The sequence below is a fragment of the Leucopleurus acutus genome (genome assembly GCF_964270905.1).
Source record: "Leucopleurus acutus genome assembly, chromosome: 3".
Lineage (NCBI taxonomy): Eukaryota > Metazoa > Chordata > Mammalia > Artiodactyla > Delphinidae > Leucopleurus > Leucopleurus acutus.
This window is the reverse complement of record NC_139145.1, coordinates 104015490-104037119: the sequence shown is the minus strand read 5'-3', so window position 1 is coordinate 104037119 and position 21630 is coordinate 104015490. Positions and strand designations below refer to the sequence as shown.

The 21630-nt window shown below is 39.2% G+C and overlaps 1 protein-coding gene across 1 annotated transcript; it reads right to left on the bottom strand.

Moving 5' to 3' along the window:
• Nucleotides 1-6128: 6128 nt before the first annotated feature.
• MBLAC2 (metallo-beta-lactamase domain containing 2) lies at nucleotides 6129-16630 on the bottom strand. The gene is made up of 2 exons (XM_082836343.1): nucleotides 15941-16630; nucleotides 6129-6555 (listed from the first exon to the last, which is right to left on the bottom strand). The coding sequence occupies exons 1-2, from the start codon at nucleotides 16392-16394 to the stop codon at nucleotides 6170-6172; spliced, it is 840 nt and encodes a 279-aa protein (XP_082692469.1). The 5' UTR covers nucleotides 16395-16630; the 3' UTR covers nucleotides 6129-6169.
• Nucleotides 16631-21630: the final 5000 nt, after the last annotated feature.

Genomic DNA, 21630 nt, shown 5'->3' with positions numbered 1-21630 from the left:
TCTCACCACCATTTGGTGTTGTCAGTGTCCTGGATTTTGGCCATCCCAGTAGGTCTGTAGTGATATCTCACTTTTATTTGCACTTCCCTGATGACATATGATATGGAGCATCTTTTCATATGCTTATTTGCCATCTGTATATCTTCTTTGGTGAAGACTGTATATTTTTTTATGTGAATTTTATATCCTGCTACTTTGTTAAATTCTCTTACTACTTTAAGTGGGTTTTTTTCACTTATTTCCATTTATTCTTTTAGTTTTCCATAAGATGCTGGCTCTTGGTGTATATATTTAAACTTAAGAGTAGAAGACTTTACAATTCCATGTGTGAAGGTGCTAAGGAAAGAAGGCTCAGCAATTGTGCACTGCATGGTAGGGTAATCTCACAGGAACCTTTCTTTGGGGACTCTAGTATTCAGTATCATTAGGTCTTTTCTTTGGGAGTCAAATTTTTAAGAAACGGCTGTTAAAATCTACTGCCTAGAGGGTAAATCTTGGTTGCCAGCATTCTTTAAACTAGGTTAGAGGAGTCTGGGAATGTGAACTTTTAGTATACAAACTTCATTGTACATAAAGCTTTGCTAAATCCCTCTCTTTTTAGTATAGGACCCTGGCTTAACAATGTCTAGTTTCTTTTTGAGTAGAGATCCTATTTTATCCTCCTCACATAATAATCCTCTAGTCAGGAGCAGATCCCAGTTTTGCAATGTCTGAAACTCATGAAATTTGGGGGCTTTGAGACAGAGAATAAAAAATAACTTAGTTAAAAAAATTAAAACCAACCAAAAAAGTGACCATTTGAACACATTTCTTGGGCCCCTCCCAGGGCCTTGGTAGGGACCCATGACAGTGCTAGGCTCTGAACCTAAAGATTACTTAATTTCATGGTAAATCTAAACTAGCCTCCAATCTTCCTTGAGGTGGGGGGAGAGGAAATTGCTTAGTAGTATAGAATTAGGGGGGATTTGATTTAAATTGCAAACAAACTTTGAAGCAAAAAGACTTTCACTCCAAGTCCTAGAGGTACCTGCTACTATCAATTTCTAAGCCTTTTTAGGGGGAGTTGTGTTGGAAAGGATTGCTTCTTTGCTTTCCACATTCCTGTTTTCAGCCTTCTTGGGTTTGCCAAATTAGTTTTTGTTTCTCTATCAGCTTTCCAATGTCCAAAATGTTGATGCTGTTTGGTCCTTTACATTCTTGCTGTTCTTGTTTATGTCGCTTGAAAAAAAAAAAAAAGTCTTTCTTGTCATTTTACTGAGTTTCGGAAAGGGGCAGAAGTTAAGGTGTGCTATACCTGCCATTCTTAACCCAAAATCAGAATGTGCCATATCACACTCCAAAGCTGCCCCCCAAAATGGCTGGAGGACTTTACACTCCTAGCAGCACAGCATGAAAATATCCACTTACCTTACCCTTGCCAACACTCCATATCCTCCACATTTCTCAATCTGATTAAACTATCTCATTGCTTAAATTTGCATTTCCCTGATTACTAGTGAGGTTCAGGATAATTTTATGTTTATTGGCCTTTTGTATTTCCTCTTCTGTGAATAACCTGTTTATATAATGTACCCATTTTTCTAATAGGTAGTGAAGGGTATCAGAACATGCCATCCCAAAATATATCACTGTGGCATGCTGTAAGCTGAAGGCAATTGAGAAAAAGCAAATACAGGAAAGGCTCTCTGACTTCCCCCTTACTACCCAAAGCAGGGCATAAAATTTCCCTTGAGAAAGATGCCCTCCCTGTACGAGGACGAGGAGAACATTCTTATCACTGGAGATAGGGATCCAACATCAAGATTAATCTGTATTAAAAAAATCCATTAAAATAACCCTGGGACTTCCCTGGTGGCACAGTGGTTAAGAATCTGCCTGCCAATGCAGGGGACACGGGTTTGATCCCTGGTCCAGGAAAATCCCACATGCTGTGGAGCAACTAAGCCCGTGCGCCACAACTATGGAGCCTGCGAGCCACAACTACTGAGCCCACATGCCAGAACTACTGAAGCCCGCACACCTAGAGCCCGTGCTCTGCAATGAGAAGCCACCGCAAGGAGAAGCCCTAGCAGTGCAACGAAGAGTAGCCCCCGCTCGCCACAACTAGAGAAAGCCCGTGAGCAGCAAAGACCTGACACAGCCAAAAATTAAAAAAGTTGTATTTCACTAGTTTCCACAATTTACCAACCCTAGCTCAAGCCCCTTTTTCCTGTCTCTTCATTCTCCAGTTTGTCATTCTTTGCTAAAATGGTATACATGCGCTCAAGCCTATCCATTCCTTTGGGTTTATATTTCATATATATTAACCTCTGTGTACATGTAAAAATATTAACGTCAAAAAAAATTTGTGCTTTGCTCCTGTTAATCTCTTTTGTAAGTTTAATTCTCAGGCCCAGCCTCAGAATCTAAGAGGGTAAAGGAAAGGTTTTTCCTCCCATACATTAGTTTACCTTTTTCTTGTTGATTTGTAGGCATGCTTTGTATTTGCTTTAAATTTTTTTCTGTTACACAAGTTAGGAATATTTTTAAATTTCTCTCCCTCTTTAACTTTCATTATGACATCCGAGTTCTAAGACATTTTAAATTTTGATATAGTTTTGCTTTTTGTTTCTATATAGAAAAGATCTTCCCTATCCTAATGTCTTAAACATGATTAAAATTTTCTTTCAATACACATGTGATTCTGCTTTTTACATTTAGATGTTTAATCCATTTGGAATTTATTTTTATGATGGCAGGGGCCTTTTTTCCCACATCAACAATTGAAATATATATTAAATAGTCCCTCTTTTATCCATTTATTTGAAATGCTATATTTATTAACTACTTAAGGCTTATACAGGTATTATTCAGTTTCTGGGTTCTCTATCCTTCCCTAGGGATTTCAGCTTATTTATTACAAGCTTTTCAAAACTGCACTTCACATAGAAAATAACCTTGCAAGACATTAAATGGAAATTTGCTAACATTATAAAAAATACCAACTATAGATTGAAATAAAATGTCCACTTTAATAGTTATCACATAAATGTTTACTTACACTTATCTGAAAATTATAAGAGGACAATTTGTGCATGTCACATTCATATTGCTATCCATATAAGAACAACGACACATAATCATTTATTCAACTATATCAGGATAACACACAAGGTTTTGTTTGTTTTAGACTTCTCAGTTAAAAGGAAACACCAAATAAGGGAACTGAATTTCCAAAAATTAAGTTATTAACAAAATGAATAATAAAAATTATTTCTAAATGTCTTAGGTTTTGACAACTTTGAATTATACTTACATAATATTATTTCTCCAAACCATAAATTACAACAAGGGTCACTGTCAGGGTGAAAATATATATTTTCAAAGCTTCTTTAAAATATGCTATTATGCTTTAACATCACTTGATTTATTCTTGGCACATGTGGCATCTTGAGAAGTAAAAATACACTTTGCCAGTTTTATGTTATTGTGCAGGTATAAGAGAAAGAGCTCAGCTTGGGAGGCAGACAGACCTGTGTTCAGTTACCAGCTTTGTCCAAAGTTGTGTTAGGCTGGTCAATTACTTCTTGGCACTGGGGCCAGGATTAAATTAAATAATGCCTATTTTAAAATGCATAGCATGGGCACTAAATGAATGATACATCCTTTCCCTAATTTACCCACATTGAAGCCATAGCAAAATATCACAGTCTTATGTTTTGGTACAATTTGAAAAACCGGGAAAAAAAACCTGGGAAATTTAAAAATAAAATCAATGTGCAATGTGCTTTGAAAAAATCGCACTTTTAAGAAATAAGGAAAGCCTTCATCAGGTTTAAATATTTTTCAATAAAACTTAGTGCCTACTATAACCTGATTTTTTTAAAAAGTCCTAAAATATGATAAAATGGTCAATGGTTAAGGACTTTTGGTTTTCTCTTGTGCTATTGATATAAAAATAATGGCTATATTTAAGGCTCATTAAGTGATATAGTTTGTAGTTGCCCTGAACCAAATCTATGTTCTTGATGTTGCACTATTAAAACAGACCTACTGCCTTGAATGACTGTCATAGAGAAATTCCCATGATATTCTTCATTTCAACAACCATGGCTTCCTTGCTGATTTTAAGTAAGTTCATTTTGTGGCATGTGGCAGTACAGTTTGTCTGTCATAAGGATGATTCTTATATACACAGTCACAGACCCATCTTTCTCATGCTAAATGCTTGGTGTTTAGAAGATCTAAGACACCGGAAAATTGAATTGACACAAGGAATAGCCTACTCTAGACAGCAATACTTCCATCCCTATTCTTAGCACTGAGGATGCAGAAATAACCCCATTCTTGTTTTCTACCCTCACCACCCAACAAATCATCCTTCCAAATCTGACTCAAAAACTCCTCCTCCAGGAACCTTTCCCTAACCAAACTTCACACCCCTCCATTTATGTCCCTGACACTCATGTGTAATTTGTATTAACTTCAACCTGCATATACTATTATTCAAGTTTTGTTTGTCTTCTACTTCCAGCTAGGATATAGTCTCTGACTTTTTAAGCTTCCACAGTGTTTAGCACAATGTATGCATGTATGTATGTGACTGTGTGTATGCATGTGGGGTGTGTGTGTGTGTTGAATGAATAAAAGACTAAAGAACCTGAGTGGGGTGTTGGGTAGGAAAAGTTTCATATTTTTTCAGAAAACAAAATTGCTGGACCTTCTTAATACTAAAAAATCTGATTTCCAAAGCTATCTGAGTTTGGTTTAGGCTATGTCAATAATAAAAAGGCAGTGAAAAAACTGTTTAAAAAACCCTCATGAAATATTCCAAAAGGCTTTTCAATAAATTATTAAGAGTACGAAACTAAAACATTTTACTAAATAGTGGGATAATCTTTCCTATATCTTTATAAATGTAGACTTCTTTTCATTCAAGACAAAGAATACTGAACAGGAATAGGTGTTGTGAATCAGGATAAAAAAGGCAATTCACTCTAAGTCAATATCTAATGCACATTTTGCAATTGATTTGAAAAGCCTTCTGTGGCAAATATGTATGTTATGTTAAGTAAAAGAATGGTTTATATTAGGATGTTGTTTGGTACTATAAAATATGACACATATACTAAAGCTGCTATTTAAAAAGAAAAATTTTGTTTATTATAGCTGTTATTATTAAAATAGGATATAATTTTAAAATTACTCTTAATGTGTATATTTTCAAATTTGCCTGACAGTGTCCTTTTGAGAAATCTGACAATTTATAGTTAGATTACAGACATTTGAATTTCACTTTTACAATTGAAAGTATTACACTTACATAATAACAAACAACAATATATAGTAGTTTCTTTTTACTGAAGCACTCTGCAATTTATATTTAAAGCTTCACAATAAAACAAAATTCATTGTACTTTTTGTACGTAAAATTACATAACACATAATGTACACTATAATTACATTAAGAATAAATAAAATGAAGCATAAAAATTCTGTACCATAGGGGCTTCCCTGGTGGCGCAGTGGTTGAGAGTCCGCCTGCCGATGCAGGGGACACGGGTTTGTGCCCCGGTCCGGGAGGATCCCACATGCCGCGGAGCGGCTGGGCCTGTAAGCCATGGCCGCTGAGCCTATGCGTCCGGAGGCTGTGCTCCACAACGGGAGAGGCCACAACAGTGAGAGGCAAAAAAAAAAAAAAAATTCTGTACCATAACAATGGATTGTTTTAGCTGTCATTCTAAATGTTAGTTTAAGTTTTGAGTTCTAATGTACTTTAAACCCAAAAACCTTTATCTTCAAATAATATATTAAAAATATCAAGTTCAGAGTATAAACATAAAACTCTTTATGCTCTTTTTTCTAGGTCACCTAGGAAATAAAATGAGCGAAATGAGACGCAAGGATAGTTCTTTCTCTTACTGCAAAATGCCTCCTTGCTTCCCCATATACCTCTATATCATTTCTAGAACAAATATTACAGAATGATGGCAAATTACAAGCTTTGGCAAATTATAATCTTATTTAAGTGGTTTCTTATTTGGAAAAAAATTTAAGAAGTTCCATTTTTGGCTTATTCATTCTCAACCTTTTTTTCTCTAATACATGATAGCAGTAAAAAAGCACTTCTTAAAATGCTCACTATTTTAAACAACACAGAATTAATTGTATTAATTTATAGAATTAAATACTAGGGCGAGGTCCTAGAATTTGTTACACGTAGGGCTAAACTTGCAAGAGATCGCATGGCAAAAGTAGAAACTTTGTGACATATCCCAGCTTTTGAAATATAGTTAGAAGCCAATCGAAAAAGCCTTTCAGCACCAAAGGTATTGAAGTGCCCAGGAAGCACCTTCTCTACCAGACCTCTGTCCACTAATTCTATCAGACGTTCACAGGTTCCAACATAGTCACTTATCCTGCTGTATGGGAGCCAGTCAATCAGTGATCCATCATACACGACGTCTCCACTGAAGAGAATCTTTCGGTCTTTGTCATGTAAGCAAATACTGCCCCTAGAATGACCAGGCATGTGCATAACAGTGAGCTGTCTGTCACCAAGGTTGATCACATCCCCTAAAAATGGAAACAGAATTTACAGATAAACATGTTATATATTTGACTTCAATCACTTAAAGAATAGAAGAACACAACAGTTTCAAAGATGTTGGGAAGGATGAACTTATTTTAGTTTTATTTTAAAAATACCTACTTCTTATTGATGATTTAAAATAAGTTGCCTATATTTCACTTCTGTTGTTTGCTAGACCGGTGTTTGCCAAAGTAAACAGTGAAACACAATTTCTGCTGGTTGTTATAATATATAAAAGAAAAGAAGAAAAGAAGATTCTGTGGTCAAATAATTTTGAAAACTCTTCCTTCAAAGAAAATTAAGCACCTTTCTTTTCTGCAAGATATGCTAATGTACATTTAATATGCTAATGTACATTGTGGATATACACAAGGGAGATGTGGCTGTATAGTTTCTCAAAGTTATTTGACCAAAAACCTCATTTTTCAGAATATCCATTGTACTAGTATCTGGTGACACAATTCATGAATGGTGCTCTAGTGAACAGTATTATATTTTTGCCCTGTTTTGTCACTCTGTGGAAATTAAGACCTGAGGAATGGGTACAAATGATGATGCTCTGGCTACTGGTATTGCTGTAATAAACTGTTCTTAGTCTCTGACCCAGGAACCTCATGTCTTCTGTCAGAATCCATGAAACTGGGGCAGGCTAACTTACTAACCTGCAAGTACGGTAAAATCTCACACTCTTCCCAGTTATTTGACAGTGGGGAGGAAACTGAGCTATATGAATACAAATTGCTGTTTTACTGGATTTAAATCAGTACTAACTTAGGTAAATCATAATAAGTTAAAATATTCATATTGTTATCTCTAGTGCAAACATATACAGAAAAAAATCAAAGAAATATAGCTAAAATTAACAGTGAAATTAAAATGGTGTAATAATCAGGAATTGTTAACATAAAAGAAGAAAATAAAGGAAAAACAAAGACATAAACAAGAAATGAGACATAGAAAACAGATAACAAAATGGCAGACCTAAATACAGCCATATCAATAATTATATTAAATATGAAAGGGATAAACACTCTAATCAAAGGCAGAGATTGTCAGTCTAGATTAAAAAGTGAGATATGTATGCAGTCTACAGGAGAGGAACTATAAAATCAAAGACAAAAATAGTTTGAAAAATTATACCATATAAATATTAACAATAAGGGCTTCTCTGGTGGTGCAGTGGTTAAGAATCCGCCTTAACTTAATGCAGGGGACACGGGTTCAAGCCCTGGTCCGGGAAGATCCCACATGCTATGGAGCAACTAAGCCCATGTGCCACAACTACTGAGCCCACACACCACAACTACTGAAGCCCGCGTGCCTAGAGCCCAAGCTCTGCAACAAGAGAAGACACCACAATGAAGAAGTGCACTGCAACTAAGAGTAGCCCCTGCTAGCCACAACTAGAGAAAACCCGTGTGCAGCAATGAAGACCCAACACAGCCAAAAATAAATAAATTAATTTAAAAAAATATATTAACAATAAGAGAACTAGAGTGGCAATACTGTCAGACAAAATGGATTTTTATATAAGAATATTACTAGAGGAAAGAGGTACATTTTATGAGGCTATACATTAAAAAAAAAGGCTATACATGAAAAAAAATTCTAAATGCATATGTACCTAAAATAGAGACTAAAAATTCTTCAAATAAAAACTGACATAATTAAAATAAGAATAAACAGTTCAACAACTGTGCTTAGAGATTTGAATAGTCCTCTCTGAATAATTCATAATACAAGTAGATTGAAAATCAGTAAGGATACAGAAGACCTGAACAACACTATCAACCAGCTTGACCTAACTGACATATATAAAATAGTTTACACCAAAACAGTGAAGTACACATTCTTTTCAATTGCACATGAAAAAGGTGTTTTGTTATATTTGTACACTGAAAACTACAGAAACACTTTCAAGAGAAATTAAAGAGGATCTAAGCAAAAGGAGAAACGTGCCATATCCATTGATTGGAAGACTCAAAGCTGTTAGGATGGTAATTAAATCCAGGTTTTCTTATAACTGCACTGTCTAATAGTACTTTCTAGGATAATGGAACAACATTATCTGTATCAACATTGTCCAATATGGTAGCCACCAGCTACGTGTAGCTAATGGTACTTCAAATAAAGCTAGTGCAACAAGGAACTAAATTTTTAATTTTAATCAATCTTAATTAATTTAAATTTGTATTAGATAGCTACATGTGGCTAGTGACTACTTTAATGGTCAGTGTAGATCTATAGATTCAAGAATCTCAATCAAAACCTTGACATGCTTTTTTACAGAAATTGAAAATCTGGCTCTGAAATTTATATGGAAATGCAAATGACCTAGAATAGCCAAAACAATTTTGAAATAGAGGTATAAAGTTGGAGGACTTTTCTAATTTCAAGAGTTATAACAAAGTTGCAATAATCAGGAGAGTGTGGTGCTGGCTAAATGATAGACATAATCATTGAAAGAGACTAGAGTCCAGAAGAAAACACTCACATATATGGTCAGTGTTTTTTTGCGGTGCGCGGGCCTCTCACTGTTGTGGCCTCTCCCGTTGCAGAGCACAGGCTCCGGACGCGCAGGCTCAGCGGCCATGGCTCACGGGCCCAGCCACTCCGCAGCATGTGGGATCTTCCCAGACCAGGGCACGAACCCGTGTCCCCTGCTTCAGCAGGCGGACTCTCAACCACTGCGCCACAAGGGAAGCCCATGGTCAGTGGATTTTTGACAAAAGTATCAACTAATATAATTCACTGGGTAAAAGGATAGTCTCCTCAACAAATTAGAGTGGAATACTTTGGATATATATATATATGCAAATAAACAATAGGCACCTCTCAACCCTTACTTCACAATATTAACAAAAATTAACTCAAAATGGATCATAATCCTAAATGTGAGAGCTTCCAGCAAAAGAAAAAAAACAGAAGAAAATCTTTGTGATCTTGGGCTAGTCATAGAGCTCTTAGATATGACACAAAAAGCATAGAACATAAGGAAAATAGACTAATTGGACTTCATCCAAGTTATAAACTTCCTTGCTTAAAAAGATACTATTAAGAAAATGAAAAGGCAGGCCACACACTGGGAGAAAATACTTGCAAAATGTATATCTGATAAAGGACTTGAATTCAGAATATATAAAGAACACTTACAACTCAATAAGAAAACAATTTTTCAATTTTTAAAAAAGAGAAAAGATTTTGATAGACCCTTAAACAAAGAAGATATTTGAATAGCAAATAAGTACCTGAAAAGATGCTCAATGTCATTAGTCATTAGGGAAATGCAAATTAAACCTCAATGTCATTAGTCATTAGGGAAATGCAAATTAAACCTCAATGAAATACCACTACATACTCACTAGAATGGCTAAAATCAAAAGGACTGACAGAATCAAGCATTGACAGAGATGTGGAGAAACTGGATTTCTTATACACTGCACTTGGGAATGTAAAATGGTATAGCACTTTGGAAAACAGTTTGGCACCTTCTTAAACATTTAACATACATTTGCCATACAACCCAGGAATTCCATTTCTAGCTATCTACCAAGGAAATGAAAGCATGCATCCACCACAAAGGCTTGTATGCAAATTTTCACGCTGCATTATTCATAACAATTTCAAACTAGAAAGTTCAAATTTCCTTCAACAGGTGAATATATAAAATGTGTTATATCCATAAATGAGTTATTTCTCAGCAATAGAAAGGAATTATTAATAGATAAAACAACACGGATGAATCTCCAAAACAGTATGCCAAATGAAAGACACAAAATATATTATATGATTACATTTGTAGAAAATTTTCAGAAAAACAAAACTATAGTGACACAAAACAGATCAGTGGGGCCCGGGATGGGAGTAGGGATTGTTCTGGTCTTGCCTTGAATCCAAAAATTACATTAAAATGGAATCAGGTACTCACTCCCAAAGTTCCCCACATTCTAGTCATAAGGGGCCAGATTCCTTCACAGGATAATTGTTCCAGATTTAAAGTGCTTCGGGGATCACAAACCACTGCCATTTCCTGTATGATTGGCAAGTAAGGTGAATGAAATTATAGCTAAGTTGATTTAATAATAGAACTGTTGGAGACAGATTGTTTAATAAATATACAGAAAGGAAAGGAATGAGGGAAGTTCGATGCTAAAAAAGGAGCTCTAGAGAATTACCGATGGAGGAGTAGAGTCTTATGGGTTTTTGATATTCAAGGCAAGGTGATACTCAAAATACTTAGCAACAGATAAGACATAAGCACCCACCTATCAAAATGGACACCAACTATAAGCAATTGATAAGGCCATAGTGACTGAATATTACTAGATCTGCCATTACCCTATGGCTTTAAAAATGCCTCCCTTATGCTTATAATGCTCACATATAATTTCATCAAGACCTCTCTTATAATAACCAAAACTGCCTATGAAATGTATCATACATATATCATATATAAATATATATAAAATATATATATACACACACTATCCTTCCAAGCCCTCACGTTAACCCAGTTGTCACCAGATTCCAACCATACTAGACTTCTCTTGGCTTCTCAAATACCCTTTCCCATCTTGGCATCCCCAATTTTTAATTTTTATTTCATTTTTAATTAACAAACTAGATGTACATATTTCAAATAAAATACTTCAGAAGGGCTTAAAATATTCTTTGCCATCCTGGCTCTATCTCCAATTCTGCTCCCAAGAGACAACAACTTTTAACAATTTTAGCAACTTCTTCTTGTAGTTGCCTCTACTAGATACAGTTATGTAAATAATATTTATACTCCATTTCTTGTTTTCCCAATTAGATATACTCTACTGATTTCGTTCATGTATTACCATTTCTTGGTTTTTAAATTTTAGATGTTGTCCATTGACTGCCACTATGAAATATAAGGATTTTTAGTAGCTCTTTTTACTCCTCTCTGTCCACCTACCATCAGCACACATATATACATTTCTCATCCTTTCACCCCTCAAGAGTAATGATTCAACTGCTTAGATCTGGAACACTCTGTGCCTGAGGTTCTATCGTTGTCAGTGTCATCCTTTGCCATCATCCTGATGCTTCCTTTCAACTTTCTCTTGCATTAGATCTCCTGTTTCCTTTACTCCATAGCTTCCTCTTGGTTTACTCCCTTATTTTGAAGGGAGTAAACAGGATAAAGGTATATCTTAGTATCTTCCTAAGTAATAGCATGCGGGACTTTTTGAGAACTTGATTGATAGTGGAATGGATGTTAGAATTCTAAGTTGGAAATCAGTTTTAGTCAGATAAAGTACAGCTCTTCTTTTCTAGCTCCAAAGCCATTATGATCTAGATGACCTTTTTTTCTTTAAATTTGGAAGCCCATAGACTCTTCTTTGATCCCAGTGTTCTGAAATTTTATAATAATGTGCCTTGGGTTGGATGTGTTTTCATCCATTCTGCAGGGAACTCCGTGGGCTCTTGCAATCTGGAAATTTACATCCCTTAATCATGGGATATTTTCTTGAATTTTCTCTGCTATGTTTCTTTTCCTCTACTTTCTCTATTTGCTCTGTCTGTGCTCCTATTATTCCAATGTCAGATTTTTCACACTGGTCCTTTACTGGTTCTCTCCTACTTTTCATTTTGCCTATTTGTTCCTTTTGTATGTTTTTCAACTTTATCTTCCAGATATTCTACTAAATAATTTCTGACATTTTAAATTCCAAGAGTTCTTTTATGAGTGTGAATATTGTTCTGTCTGCTGCTTATTTTTAAGGCATCCTGTTGTCTCTCAGATATCTTGAATGCAATAGATTCTGTTATCCCCTGATGATATTAATGATTGCCCTCTCCTCTCAAGTTGCTTTACGCTGTTTTAGTATTTGATTTCACGTGAGAGGATTTTCTCAGATTTTTTATAATGCTTGGTTGTCTGTTTAAGAGTGGGGGGGATAATGAAAAAGTTGTCTGAAGCACATGCATGGGGCCTGGTGATCTAGGCTTCACTGTAGAAAGTTCAAGCCAAGGATTACTTAGGAATCAGCATCTTAGTCTTTCCTCTAGGGCTGGGCAGATTTTCCAGATAAGATTCTTCTAGTTTCCTACTTGGGTGGGGGAGCGGTAACGGCCTGACTCTCATTCTTCTGGGAAACTAGTAAAGAACATATATATTACCTATCTATCTATCTATCTATCTATATTTGTATATATACATACACATACACTTATCCCTATTTTCCATCTGAACTCCTGAGCTCATTAGTACTTGGCATCCCTCAATCAAGAAACCCCTTTGCTTGTGACTTCCCCGGTGGTCCAGTGGTTAAGACTCCTCGCTTCAACTGCAGGATGGGTTCAATCCCTGGTGAGGGAACTAAGATCTCATATGCTGCATGGCGCAGCCAAAAAAAAAAAAAGAAACCCCTTTACTTTATTCTTGCCAGAGAACAAACTAACTCCGGGGAGAGGAGCATTCACTTAGGGAGAAAAGTTCAGAGTTTTAACAGCTTCTTAAATGGCTTTCAACCAATTCTACTTATTTTAGTTTTCTTCCCTTTGCCCCAACTAAGGTACCAGCTACTGCTAATTCCTGAGCCTTTTAAGTCTGCTGCAGTGCAAACTGGATTGGCTCTCAATTTTCTATTGCTGGCATAGGATAAAACTGCTAACTCAGTCATCACATTTACTCTCCAGCATCCAAAACAGAACCTCAATGTGGATTTATACATAAAGCAAATAGACAAACCATGGTGCATTTGCTGTAATCTTAGTGGGATTTTGAGAGGGAGTCAAATTAGATGTGTTCGTTCAATCTGCTACCTTTCTGGAATCCATTTTTTGTTTTTAACCTCCCCAAATGATTTTTAAGTTCACCTGAAACAACTGTTCTAATATCTTGATGACTCTAGGAAAATTGTTTAAACATGTACTGTAGGGGCCAAAATGCCTGCCTATTGTGAAAAACAGGCAGAATGATGTGTGCCCATTCAAGAAGAATGTGCTGTATCAGTTTAGGGTTTATTGCTATCTTCTTATAGGAAGATATGATTTCACTATTAGTAGGGCGACTTGTTTTTCCATCAAAAATGATGCATGCACTGGATGATGATCTCTCCTTGTCTTCCTTGTCCCTTATACACAAGTAAGCTTTTGGGTTAGTGATACACTGCACAGATTTATGCTTCTCCACGACAGGTGGTCATCAATACACTAAATGAAATGTAATAAGCTAATGAATTCAGCCTCCTTATTTTCTAACCAAAACAATGAAGACTTCATGCTGTTAGGTATGTACGGTTCGTGTGTACGTAACTGTGTATGAGTTTTTAATATAAATATTTTCTATTTCCTTCCAGGTACCTGGATTATGATAATATCAAGTTAGCAGGCCACACCATTCAGAAGAGACAGGAAATTAATATTCCTGAGAAAAGAGGATATTAGATACTACTTGAGAGGGTGAGACATCCAGCTCCTAATGAAAAACAATTTTTAATTTAACACAGTATTACCACCTTCAAAGTTTTTAGTAAATATTAACCTTTCATTTCACACTTTCAAAGGCTTAAAGCACCACAAAGGTAGCTTGCAGGTTCCTTGCAACTCCAAAATCCTGTAATTCCAGCATCAACTGGGATTTAGGAAACCTGGTTTCCAGTCCGAGCTCTTTCCCTAACTATGTGACTTCAGGTATGATATTCAAGCCCGTGTGGATTCTTCATCTATAAAACAATAATTCCTATCGTTCTTTCATCATTTCCTATTTCTGGCACAGAAGCAAAAGTAAATAAATCAAAAGTCATTTATTCATTTAGACAATTTAAATATATTTTAAATACTAATGTAAACTTTTTTTTTGGGGGGGGCTGGGTGTTAATTTAGTCTGAATACCCATCAACTGCATGGAAATCCTACCTTTAAAAGTATCAATTCCATCAAGGAATACAGCAATTAAAAGTACCTTTAATGTAAATTTAGTTTTCTTTCATCTCAAATTGTCACGTAATGTAAGACTCCCATCTAAACCATTGTTTTTTTTAATCTTTAGATTTAAAATTTTAATGAAAAGACTGTTTAAGTGGGGTGTGAGGTATAGAATCTTGCTTTCTATTTCTTATGCCTCAAGTGATCAAGATCACATCTGTAAGATAAACTCATTTTTGTAAAGTACTTCATTATTTGTCATACTGGTTGGTCATAAAAGTGAGACTTATTGTACTGCAGCAACTGGATTTTTCTGCCTCGTAGGGGAACAGTTTAATAAATTAATTTGGCAAATAAAAGAGTTTCAAGATAGAAAGGAAAGAGGGTTTCACCTCCTACTCAGAATTACCATAATATATTTATGGGGTAGGATTTATGTATGATCTGCATGCTTTGATCTATTGTGCCTGGGTTGCAATCCTAGCTTTTATCTGTATCTTGCTCTGTGGACTCTAGACAAGCCATTTAATTGGGCGTCAGTAGCCTCACTTCAAATGTGTTGTGAGGATAAAATCAACAGAAGCATTCTAAAAACAAAAACGAAATTAATAGACAAATATCACTGCTGTGACCAACTGGCTTAATTATTTAAGTGACTGTGTGAGGTTGGAAGGGCTGGAACCCTACACTATTTTATTCCATTAGTTTCTTTCTGAACCCCATCCTGCTTTTCACAGAGCCAAAGAGGCCCAAGGTTATCTAAGCATTAGTCCACATACTTCACCATTACGGGAAATAGCCTCCTTATTAATCTTTCTCAGGCCTTGCTTTCAACCAGAATAGAGAGCTGTCATAAGACTCAGACACATTCTACTTTTTATGTTCACAATCAAGCTTTTTTTCTTGTGAGGCAACATCAAGAACAGAAACCTATCTGAAAGATAAAGATGCATGAGCATATTAGAACCACTGCTCTTTAACGGCTTTCTAAGCCTACAGGTGGGAATTGTTCGTACCCGGCCGATGAAGTCAGCAGTTCTCAAAAGCATAGAACATGACATGCACTCTCCATGAGGCACCATTCCTTAAGAGTCTTTTCGCTAGAAAAGTGCCTGGAAATGTCAGACTTGTGTTCGGGAAAAGAATGGGAATCCTAGTCAGAAGTCTCTATAGCGTTACTACATACCGTACGTTACACAGGAAACTGACTAGCGGGTGGGGCCGGCTTTCAGTCGAGTACTCAGCATTACTACAAGGTGCCGGAGCTTGTCTCTGGTAGGAAGGCTGCAGTGGCCTTCCAAAGACTCTATGGTCGAGTGGGCTTTTGACTCAGGGAAGGGAGAAACAGAAGTAGTGTTTCTGCAATGTGACACCTTACAGCCAAGCACTTGTGCAACAAGCACCCCTCGGACAGTTTCTCCCCAGTCCCTTCCCTTAATGAGAGAACGCGCGCCCCTGAGGGACCATTACCATCCTGCAGGATGAGGGTGGGCTGCACCGCTTGCACTCGGAACTGCCTGGCCCTCCAGCCCGGGCTCGGCGCCCGCACCACCTCACTGTCGGAGAGCCAGGTCACGGTCTCAAAGTTGTCCCCGCGAGCCAGCGCCTCGGCCTCGGCGTGGTGCACCGCCACCCGGTCGAACTGGTAGAGGCCGCCGGAGTGGTCGAAGTGCACGTGGGTGGCCACAGCCAGCAGTGGCCGGCACGCCGCATCCTCTTTGGCCCTGCGGTCCTGCAAGAGGCCGGAGGAGTACAGGTACTCCGGGAGGCTGCGCAGCCCCAGGCCTGTGTCGATCACCACGTCCTGCTCGGAGCCGCGCACCAGCCAGATGTTGGCGCGGTTGCCAGACTCATAGAAGCGTTCCTGAATCCAGAAGACGCCGTCGCCCAGGGACTTGTGGGCGTACCACTCAAGCGCAGACATGCTGGGCAAGAATGCGGCCAGGTGGAGTGGGTGTGGGCGTGTGTGCCTCCCGCAGGCTGCCCAGACTCGGGCGCTGCAGCTGTATGGAGCGGTCTGCCCGCAGCCCGGGAGAAACCGCAGAGCAAGGAGGGGGCGGGGGATGCGGATGGGGTTGCGGGGAGAACCAGGAGGAGGAAAGACGCGCGGAGACTCTGCCTGCAGCGTCCGCCCGCACCCTCCTGCCAGGTCCGCAGAGAGCAGGAGCTGCTCTCCTCGCACCGGGGCGCTGGAACAATCGCAGCCTCACTGGCCGTAGCACAAGGGAGCGTTAACGCAGGGGCCAATGCAGTAGACGAGAGATCAAGAAAGTGATAACTCTTCCCACCTCTGGGGGTCTGACGGCAGAGGCCGAGAGCTGAGCGTGGGAGGGAGCAGGGCAGCCCACCCACCGCGCGCTATGTGCGCACTTCCAGCTGGCGCAGAAAGAGTCAGGCCAAGGGGGTTGGACGACTACGGCGCCCGCCAAGGGCTAAAAAGCTCTTTGCCAGGAGGGCGGGGCCTAGCTAGGGAGTGGGTGGGGCTAATTGGTTGGGTTTGAACGCGGCTCTGAGGCCGCGTGGAGGGCGGAGCGCGCTTCTCCAGAGGTGGAACCAGCACCGGAGCGTCGGAACGTTCTGTCCGCACCCCTTCCTTGCCGGCCGGCACTTCGGTTGCACAGTTTTCCAAGCCTCGAGACTTAGTGAGCAGGTAACAGAGGAGGCAATTGAGGGCTTGGGAGGAGTTGGAGAGGGTAAGTGGGGAGTTAAAGGGGCACATGGAGAAGGTGGGGGAAGTCAGGAGTGGAGATTAAAGAGCCTCTGGATTGAGGGGCTTTGGGAGATAGCTTTACGTCCCCTTCTCCTAATCCCTTCACAATCGTTTAAAATTGTCGCTTCCAATTTTTACCTAGTCTCCACTTCCTAGGACTGTTTGCAGTGAGAATGGAATTTATACTCTTACTGATGGTAGATTTCCAATTCCTTTGGTATGATTGGTTCAAACACGAGTCATTGCCGCAGACTTGCAGCTAAGGACAGACTATTCAGTACGTTTTCTTAACTGTTAGCACTTTACCCTGTATCATGGGGGAGAGGTGTTGTTGATAAGATTTTTCCTGTCTTCTAAAAAATTAAATTATATATTCGTTCACCTACCCTCCTTTGTTTTACATTGTTTGTCCACTCTTGGAAGAGAGCAAAGAAAGTTGGGAAAAAGGCTCAACTGAGGAAAGGTGGAGGCAGCCGCACCTTGAGAGGACGGGAAAAGTGGATAATGCCTGGGCGTGGCCCCAACAGCCACAGAAATCACCCCCACTATTAACACCAGGTTCCTGTTCCCATCCTGCATCTCCCCACTGTTGAAACATCCATTTAGGCTTCAGAAATTCCCTTGAGAACTTGACTAACCTCCTTGCTCAGCCAGGAAAAATTATAAAGAGACCCATGAGACAGCATTATAAAAGATAATTAGGAAAACACTTATTGTGGCAGCTGCTAATAAGCCTTCTTAGAAGGAGAGGTATATTCTCCTCCCCTACAATCCTTAAGTCTTCGATGAGGATGTAGCCTTTCTGAATATTTGCCTAACCTAGTTAGAATTTATCCAGACACTCTGTTCAGGGTTATTCTTATGTGCAAGTCCCAAGCTAAAAGATGTGTAAAAAAACAGAATTAAAAAAAAAAAAAGTCATGATCTGGGTTCCCAACAATTTGAAGGAAGATAATAACTGTACACAAATGTTTGCAATGTAAAGCAAATGAGATATGTACCCCAGAGGAAGTAAAAAACTAGGTGCTATGAGAATATGCATGGAAGGGATTGTTCAGTGGCATTTGAGCTGGCCTTAAAAGACCACTGTTGGTTAGGATGTTCTCAACAGGGAAGTACAGAACTCTCTGCAGTTTTATTTTTCCTCTAGGCAAAAAGAGGTGAATTGGAGTAATATCCTTACTAGGCCATGAGCTCAGCAATAATTCTCCCAATTTTTATTGGACTTTTGCCAGGCTCTGGTTGGTAATGGGGCAGGAAAAGGTGAATAAGTCTTCAAATAAAGAGGCCTTCACACTTACAGATCCTTCTGCTTGTATTACACTTTCCCCTATATATCCTTTCCTAGTTCTCAGCCTGGCTTTTTCCTTCTCTTTGTCAGGTTTGTGCTCAAATATTACAAAATACAGGAGGACTTTATTCAACCATTCTTTCCATAATAGCACCCATGTTTCCTGCCTTTATTTTTTCTTGCACTAATCACTACCTGGCACTCTATAAAGTATATTTTTTTCCATTTCCCATAGTAGACTATGAGCACTACGAAACCAGGGATTTTGTTTTGTTCGCTATTATATTCTCATTATGTAGGTGGTCTGACCCAGAGGTTGCTTAACAAATACTAGAAGGATGGATAATTGAAGAAATTACTGGGGAGACAGGCAAGAACTGACAATTACAACATGATTTTTAAAAGGGTAATAAAAGCAGTGTAGTACTTGGGAAACAGAAAAGAGATAGGCCTACCTCCATTTCGGATGGAGTAAATGGTCAGAAGTGGCATTTGCATAGTATCTTAAATGATGATGGGGGCTTGCTTATGTGGGTGTGGCCTTCCAGGCAGAAGGAACCATGACATGCAGCAGCTGGTGTAGCAGAGTTGGGAGTGGTTAGAGCTGGGGTGGGGGGAAGGGGAGGTGCAAGGTGCAAGAAGCGGAAAGCTAGTCTCCAAAGCTCTGTTAGTCAAGGAGAGTGATACATCAAGTTTTGTGTTCTAGAGAGATGACTGGAGAGTGGATTGAAAGGGGGAATCTGGCCATGAGAAGTTTATTTGTTCTGTATTAGAGGTCCAGGCAAGAGATGGTAAAGGCCTGAACTAAAGCAGAAGTGAAGAAAGACAAACATATAAGAAGGGACACAGAGCTGATAGTCTTCTACTATTAGATGAGGAGATCAAGGGAGGTGGAGACAAGGTCAGCATGACTGTTAGTTTCTAATTAGGGCAATTTAGGTGCTATTCATCAGGAAAGAAACTGTGACCTGGCTTTCAGTGCCTCTCCTAGCTTCCATGCCTGCTTATATCTGTTTGTATGTTTACTGACCAAGGTAATATGTGCAAGAGACTGTGTGAGATGTGGAGGACAATACAGTTAAGCCACAATTATAACTCATAAAATGTTAGAGCTAGGAGGAATTTCAGAGATGAGCTAAATCTCTGCCACAAAGTTGTTTCCACTGTTAATTAGAATAGGCTTTTGCATTTCAGCTCTTGGATACTTGAATTACACTCATCAAACTATCTCAGAACAATTCTGAATAGGAATTTTCAGGAGGCATCCCAAAATGGAAGGGTGGTGCATCTGATTTTACATTTCCATTTTTTTTTTTTTGTGGTACGCGGGCCTCTCACTGTTGTGGCCTCTCCCGTTACGGAGCACAGGCTCCGGATGCACAACCTCAGCGGCCATGGCTCACGGGCCTAGCCGCTCCGCAGCATGTGGGATCTTCCCGGACTGGGGCACGAACCCGCGTCCCCTGCATCGGCAGGCAGACTCTCAACCACTGCGCCACCAGGGAAGCCCTGGAGCAGTGGTTCTTAATGTAGGTTACATATTGGAATCTCCTGGAGTGCTCTAAAAAGTCCTAGTGCCTAAATCCTACCTCCAGAGATTCTGATTTTATTGTTCTGGGGTGATGCTTGAGGGTTTTTTGTTTTGTTTTGTTTTGTTTTTTTAACTCTCCTGATGATTCCAGTGTACAGCCAGGTCGCAAACTTGTTCTAGAAGTTTAAAAAAAAAAAATCCTTAATAGTAGGCTGACTGAATTGTATTTCTGTGGGTAAATTTGCTTATCAAATCATAGTAAGTAAGTAAATAAATAAGGAAAGCCTAACACTGATTACAGAGCTGTTGTATAGAGAGTATTCTACTGAACAGTGGGGGATATAAAATCTCTACTGTTAATATAGTTGAAGAAATAAACAAAAAAAATGGAAGTGAAACTCCTTCTCTTTGGAACAGGTCCATTTCCCAAAAGAGGCATTGTCTATATTTCTTCCAGAATTGAAGAATGCTGCTGCATTGTATGTATTACCTCAATTTTTAAAAATCCATTTATTTTAGCAAGAGGATCTTTCCAAGAGCAAGGTGGGATGAAATGACAGTTGTGGATGTTGAGGGACTTAAACTGGATCGTAAGGTAAAAAGGGATGCAGCCAGGCAAGGAGGAAGAGGGTTCCAGTGGAGAGAATGCTAGTCAAGACGTGATTATAGGCAAGTGAGTCAGGAGGATCAGTGCAGCCATCTTAAAAGGACCCCCAGTACTTGTAATAGGGAGGTGTTTTTTTTTTAATTAATTAATTAATTATATTTAGTTTTGGCTGCGTTGGGTCTTCGTTGCTGTGTGGGCTTTCTCTAGTTGTGGTAAGCGGGGGCTACTCTTCATTGCAGTGTGCAGGCTTCTCATTGCGGTGGCTTCTCTTGTTGCGGAGCACGGGCTCTAGGTGCGTTGGCTTCAGTAGTTGTGGCACGCAGGCTCAGTAGTTGTGGCTCATGGGCTCTGGAGCGCAGGCTCAGTAATTGTGGCTCACGGGCTTAGTTGCTCCATGGCATGTGGGATCTTCCCGGACCAGGGCTCGAACCCGTGTCCCCTGCATTGGCAGGCGGATTCTTAACCACTATGCCGCCAGGGAAGTCCCTGGGATTTTATTAAAACCTAGAGAAGAGACAGTTTCATAAGGATGGAGGCAATAATGAGTGGTATGCTTTGGAAGTTCAAGAGCATGAACAAGGGAAAAAGGCCTGTGGATTTTGCCATTGAGGAACATTAGGGACCTTGGCATTTCAGCATCTGCCTGAGTATAGTTCCCATCACAAGTAAGATAAAAGCCAAACCCTTTACCATAGCTCACTCAGGGCTCCACAAGATCTGGTCTTAACCAGACTCTCCTTGTTCCTCACCAGCTGCATGAGCTTCATGTTCCTCAGACGCTCCCAGCTTGTGGCTTCCTCCTTTGCCTCTGTTCTTCCTTCTGTCCATAGCCATCTTCACCTCATTCCTTCATCTTGAAGCTCACAGCCCCTCTCCAGCACCCTGCTCCGATTTATCCTCCACAGAAAGACTTCCCTTGTGTGAAAAAGTCAGTAACATACCCCTTTGTTATTCTTTACCCCTTTACCATGATTGATTTTTCTTCAGAGCTGTACTGATTTCCTAGGGCTGCCATAACATA

What these genes read in the sequence shown, in the direction of transcription:
- MBLAC2 (XM_082836343.1), bottom strand. Translation starts at nt 16,394, where the DNA reads ATGTCTGCGCTTGAGTGGTACGCCCACAAGTCCCTGGGCGACGGCGTC. An exon ending in CACCCTCATCCTGCAGGATG is followed by an intron (nt 6,556 to 15,940) that starts GTAATGGTCCCT and finishes TTCCATTTTTAG; the next exon opens with GGGATGTGATCAACCTTGGT.